General features: G+C 64.7%; 1 protein-coding gene across 1 annotated transcript; it reads left to right on the top strand.

Moving 5' to 3' along the window:
* Window positions 1–583: 583 nt before the first annotated feature.
* On the top strand, window positions 584–5,549 carry SOX8 (SRY-box transcription factor 8). Its single transcript, XM_059155042.1, has 3 exons — window positions 584–1,147; window positions 2,494–2,723; window positions 3,453–5,549. The coding sequence occupies exons 1-3, from the start codon at window positions 726–728 to the stop codon at window positions 4,187–4,189; spliced, it is 1,389 nt and encodes a 462-aa protein (XP_059011025.1). The 5' UTR covers window positions 584–725; the 3' UTR covers window positions 4,190–5,549.
* The last annotated feature ends 220 nt before the right edge of the window (window positions 5,550–5,769 follow it).

Here is a 5,769-nt window from a genome sequence, read left to right as displayed (position 1 = left end):
GCGCGCAAACCAAGGGCGCCCTGGAGGGTCTTGCCCGGCGCGCTGGCCCTGCGGGCGGGGAGCCCGGGCTTTGAGGCTACACGGCCGAGCCAACCCTCCCTTGGGCTGCAGGCTGGCAGGAGTTGACCCCGGCGCCTCTGGGTTGCGGGCGAGACGTCGGGGCTCAGGACCGCCTGTGGGGGAAGCTCTGGAGGACCCGCCTCCAAGCGGAGCGGGCTTCCCCGGGCTTGGCGACCCGGCCGGGGGCAGGACCCGCAGAAGCCGCGACGCGCCTCGCAGAGACACCCCGGAGCGCCCCGCCGTCCCCGGTCCTCGACCCCTTTCCCTCCCCGACCCGACTGGAAAAGTGGCCCCAGGCGCGGGGCGGCGCCGGGCGGGGCGTGCGGGGGCGCAGAGGGAACCGCGGCACTTTCTTCGGATGGGGGAGGGGCGGGCGCCAGGCTCCGCCCCCGAGGGCAGCGGGGCGCGCGCCGGCCAATGAGGAGCCGGGGAGGGGGCGGGGCCTCGCGGCCGCCGCTTAAAGAAACTTGTTGCGGGTCCTCGGTCGGGACGGAGCTTCGGCGGCGGCGGCGGCGGGGAGGCCCGGGTCGGGCGGCGGCAGCGGCGGCGGCGACGACGACGCAGGTCGGACCACGGCGCGGCGACCTCGGGTCCCGGAGCGGCCGCGGCGCAGCTGAGCAGCGGCCCCGCGGGTCCCGGTGCGCGCCCGTCCGCGCGCGGCCCCGATGCTGGACATGAGCGAGGCCCGCGCCCAGCCGCCCTGCAGCCCGTCCGGCACCGCCAGCTCCATGTCGCACGTGGAGGACTCGGACTCGGACGCGCCGCCGTCGCCTACCGGGTCCGAGGGCCTGGGCCGCGCGGCGGGCGCGGGGGGCGGCGTCCGGGGCGACGCGGCCGAGGCGGCGGACGAGCGCTTCCCGGCCTGCATCCGCGACGCCGTGTCGCAGGTGCTCAAGGGCTACGACTGGAGCCTGGTGCCTATGCCCGTGCGCGGGGGCGGCGGCGGCGCGCTCAAGGCCAAGCCTCACGTGAAGCGGCCCATGAACGCCTTCATGGTGTGGGCGCAGGCGGCGCGCCGCAAGCTGGCGGACCAGTACCCGCACCTGCACAACGCCGAGCTCAGCAAGACGCTGGGCAAGCTGTGGCGGTGAGTGCGCGGTGCCCGGGTGTGCGTGTGTGCAGGGACGGGCCCCGCAGCCACGCGGGCGGGCTGCGAGCGGTTCTGGGGGAGGTGCGCAGGGACCCTGAAGATGGCCCTGCTCCCAGTGGCTGTTCTCAGGGCCAGTCCCAGTAGGAACCCCCTCTTTGACTGGGCTGCACAGGTGGTCAGGGCCACAGAGGGCTGCCCCGCGAGTGTGCAAACCCTAGCACGCTCCCTCAGTCGCCAGCAGCCTGCGGAAGGCTGGGATGGCATGTGGGGATTGGGGACCCCACGCGTGAGCGGCCCCAGAGTCTGGAGGCCTGGCCCTCTCCAAGGGAAGGTGGCTTCTGTCTGGAAGCAGGACACAGTAGCAGGCAGGGTAGTGCCCTATGGAAGTGTCCCTCTTTGGAAAGGGTTCCCCTCCACTCTGACCACCATGTGGGGAAGAGAAGGCAGTTAGTTGGAGGGGTGCACGTCTGCCTCCTCCATGAAGGTGGAGGGTCCCCACAGCTTTTTCCTCCTTTCCCACCTCTGCACCCTGTGCAGGGAAGGATGAGAAATACAGGAGGGGTCCAGCACGGGCACGCTGCGCACATACTTGGGGATGGCAAAGCTGGACATTTTTACAGAAAGTAGGACAGCAGTGATGCTGAGAACTGCCTATCCCCACCAAATGTGTTCTATTCTACTTGGGTTTAAAATGGATGGCTGTGGGTTTGGGGCACTGGCTCCCATTTCCTGCCCCTCTCCTTGGGAGTGGGCACTGGGAGTTGGGACGTCTGTCCTCTGTGTGCCTGTCTCTGTCTGCTCTGGGCACAGCGGACTCTGGCAGCCCTGCAGCCTGTCCCGTAGGTGGTTGGAGGTGAGTTTCTGGAAAGGTTTGAGAGGACCGTGTGTGTTCTGAGCCTCAGGGAGGATCACACGGGTTTTGCCAGTTTTTCTGGGGGTCTGGGAAGCCCAGATGCCCAAGGTATCCCTGCCTGTTCTCAGGAAGTCTTGCTTTGTCCCTGGTGTGTTCTCTGCTGGGTTCAGCCTCCTCCCCGCCTGCCTGAGAAAGCCCCAAAGGGAGGGGACTTACACAGGCTCTGAGCGAAGGGAAGTAAGAAGATGATGGAGTGGGAAGGTTTAGGTCTTGTTGTAGCACGTTCCTGTGACCCTGGTGAGAACAGACCTCACCAGAACTCCTCGCTGGCCTGAGCGCCCTGTCCCTGGCGAGGGGAGAGCCTGCCTGGTGCCTGCTGAGGTGCAGGGGCACGCACGGGCCTCCCCGTGAGTGTCGGGGTGGGTGAGGCCCTGCCCCTGGGGCAGCAGTGGGGACCCAGGCCATCCCACGTCTGCCCTTGCTGCTGCAGCTTGCTGAGCGAGAGTGAGAAGCGCCCCTTCGTGGAGGAGGCAGAGCGGCTGCGGGTCCAACACAAGAAGGACCACCCAGATTACAAGTACCAGCCACGCCGCAGGAAGAGCGTGAAGACGGGCCAAGGCGACTCTGACTCCGGACCTGAGCTGGGCCCCCACCCTGGCAGCACCGTGTACAAGGCTGATGCCAGCCTAGGTGACCCGCACCATCACAGCGACCACACAGGTGGGCTCCCGGGGCCCCACAGCAGGTGCCTGCCCCAGCAGGAGAAGTGGGGGTCTCGGCGTCTGCTGAGATGGGTAGTGGGGGTGGGAAGTGGGGCTCACTCCCAGGACAGGTGGCGCTGAGATAATCCCAGGTTCCCCGATGCACACGGGCGGCCGGGGGTCTGCTTAGCCCCCACCTAGCACTGAGGGTCTCCCAGCTTTGCTGTGGTCTGGAGCTGGGTGATGTGGGTGTGTTCTGCTCCGCCTGAAGGCGTTTCTGCTTCCACTGGCCTTCCTGCTGGTGCTGACCCAGCACTCCTGCCCCTGGCGTGGCGGTCAGCTGCCCAGCTAACATCAGACAGACGGGGAGAATCCTGGCCAGCCGAGCAGTCTCGGTCAAGCTGGCGAAAGCTGCGAGCCTCCGGGAGAACACGTTTTGTGTGGGTCCCGTTGTGGTCGTGTGCAGGGGGCCGGGCACTTCCTTTTCTTTCCCCTACCTTGGTCTTCACAGCGGGGCCTCCGCAGCCCCAGCTCTTGCCCTAGAACAGTGCTTAACGGAATTTCCTCGGCCAAGGAGTGAGGTCTAGGTCTGGCTGTGCTGGAATTTCTGGGAAACGTACAGAAACAAAAAGCCGTTGATTTCTACCTGCGGCAGTTAGCGGGCTCGCGTTCCTCCGGGTGCGCATCGCTGGCCTGGCCGGCCCCCCACAGAAGGGGCATTCATCTCTGAAACATGCTCTGTCCTCAGGGCAGACCCACGGGCCACCCACCCCACCCACCACCCCCAAGACGGACCTGCACCACGGGGGCAAGCCAGAGCTGAAGCTGGAAGGCCGCCGCCTGGCGGACAGCGGGCGTCAGAACATCGACTTCAGCAACGTGGACATCTCAGAGCTGAGCAGCGAGGTCATCGGCAACATGGACACCTTCGATGTGCATGAGTTCGACCAGTACCTGCCCCTCAACGGCCACTCGGCCCTGCCCACGGAGCCAGGCCAGCCGGCCGCCAGCTCCTACGGGGCTGCCTCCTACTCACACTCGGGGGCGGCAGGCATTGGGGCGTCCCCCGTGTGGGCCCACAAGGGAGCCCCGTCAGCCTCCGCGTCGCCCACCGAGGCGGGCCCCCCGCGGCCGCACATCAAGACGGAGCAGCTGAGCCCTGGCCACTATGGAGACCAGTCACACAGCTCCCCGGGCCGCGCCGACTACGGCTCCTACAGCGGCCAGGCCAGTGTCACCACAGCCGCCCCCGCCGCGGCCACCAGCTCCTTCAGCAGCTCACAGGGCGACTACACCGACCTGCAGGCCCCCAGCTACTACGGCCCGTACCCCGGCTGCCCGTCCAGCCTCTACCAGTGCCCCTACTTCCACCCTTCTCGGCGGCCCTATGCCTCACCCCTGCTCAGCGGCCTCTCTGTGCCGCCTGCCCACAGCCCGCCCGGCAACTGGGACCAGCCCGTGTACACGACCCTGACCAGGCCCTGAGGGTGCTGTGGCCCCAGGGAGGGGACTGGCGTCGGTGCGGGACAGCCTGGATCTCGGCGAGGATGGATGGAGCCTCCTGTCTAGTGGGAGGGGTGCGCTAGCGAGGGAGGGCCGGGGACGGCCCGGCGGGTGCAGGCTGAAGTGTGCCGGGAAGCCTCGCTTTGTAACCCACGTGGGGGCTTCCAGATCTCCATGTTCCCTGCGTCTGACAGAGCCCCTTTCCCGTGCTCTCTTCACCGTGGCTGGCGACTCTGGAACCAAGGACTGCCACTGGGCCCTCTTCCCTGCCGGCACCAGCGCCTCGGTTTTGCCTCTCGGTGGACGGAGCAGCCACAGCACAAAACAGAAAGGAGGGAAGAGGCGTGGGGTCTCCGGCCTCCTGTGCTCCAGGGTCCCCACCGGCCTCACGTGCGTGGAGACCTCCAGGGGACCCCATTGCAGGAGCCCCTCTGGGGACCGGCCTGTCCGCTCTGAGGTGCTGCCTGCCATGAAAGGCTCTTCCTGGCAAGGTTTGGCTGCGACTAACATTTCTCTCTTTTTATTTTATTTTTTTAATTGTTATTTTTGAAGCTTAAACACATTCGATTTGTTTGGGAAGCTGTTGAAGTGTATTTATGTTCTGTATTATTTTATCTTTAATTAATGAAGTCCATTCGTACTGAGAGTAGAATTGAAGACAAAACGGAGGCCGGTGGCTGAGCACGAGGGCTGGGAGGTCAGGTGGGGTGCCCCCTCATCCTCCTAAGCTCCAGGCCCCTCTGGGGTCCCCCCCACCACCCCCGCCCAGGGAGGAGAAGGGACTTGCCTTGCAGTGTCTCTGACTGGGTTGGGGCGCCCTGGCCCCGGTGCCGGCATCCACCCGACATTTGGAAGGCAGGGCTGTGGCTCCAGTTGGTCTCCGCCCAGGATGGGGATTTCCTGCGACGGGGTAGCTCATTCATCGGGGCTCTTAGGAACCAGACGCCACCTACAAGCTGTGAAGCTGAAACCTCATCCACTAAAGTGTTTAGAGGCTTAGTCTTAGAGGAGTAACCCCTGCTTCCGCTGTGTGCAGAGCCCTGACCGCGCCTACTTCATGGAACCTTGTGCCTTTCAACTTTGTACATAGAGAGACGTCTGAGAAGTCGCTTCTTTTTACTTTTTCTACTTTTTCCTACCTTTTTCTAGAAACAATTTTTTTTTTTTTTTTTTGGCCTGTCTCTTCCTGGGCGAGCGGGCAGGGAACTACAGCTCATTTTCATGCTGACTCTGCTGCTCCGCGCGGAGTCTGGCCTTCCGCCGCCACTACCTGCTGTGTTCTGCTGCTTTCTGACCAAGCAACGCTAACTTTTGTACAGACCAGTTTGATAAAATTAAAAAAAAAAAAAAAAAGCTTTTTATCTACGTGGGCTGCATTTTGTGTGTTGCTTTCTGTACGTATGGGGTCCCGTGCGGGAGGGCCTCGGCCAAGGCAGGAGTGGGGTTCGCCCCAGGCCCTCCTTGGAGGATGTGGGCACCAGAAGCCTCACAAGGGCGGAGACAGCGCCCCAGCCCTGGGGCACAGCCAGGCACCACCACCCCTGCCCCCGCCCTCCAGGGGC

This window comes from Mustela lutreola, chromosome 17 (genome assembly GCF_030435805.1).
Source record: "Mustela lutreola isolate mMusLut2 chromosome 17, mMusLut2.pri, whole genome shotgun sequence".
NCBI classification, from domain to species: Eukaryota; Metazoa; Chordata; class Mammalia; order Carnivora; family Mustelidae; genus Mustela; species Mustela lutreola.
Note: the sequence above shows the minus strand (reverse complement) of the source record. Positions and strands in the feature narration are given on the sequence as shown.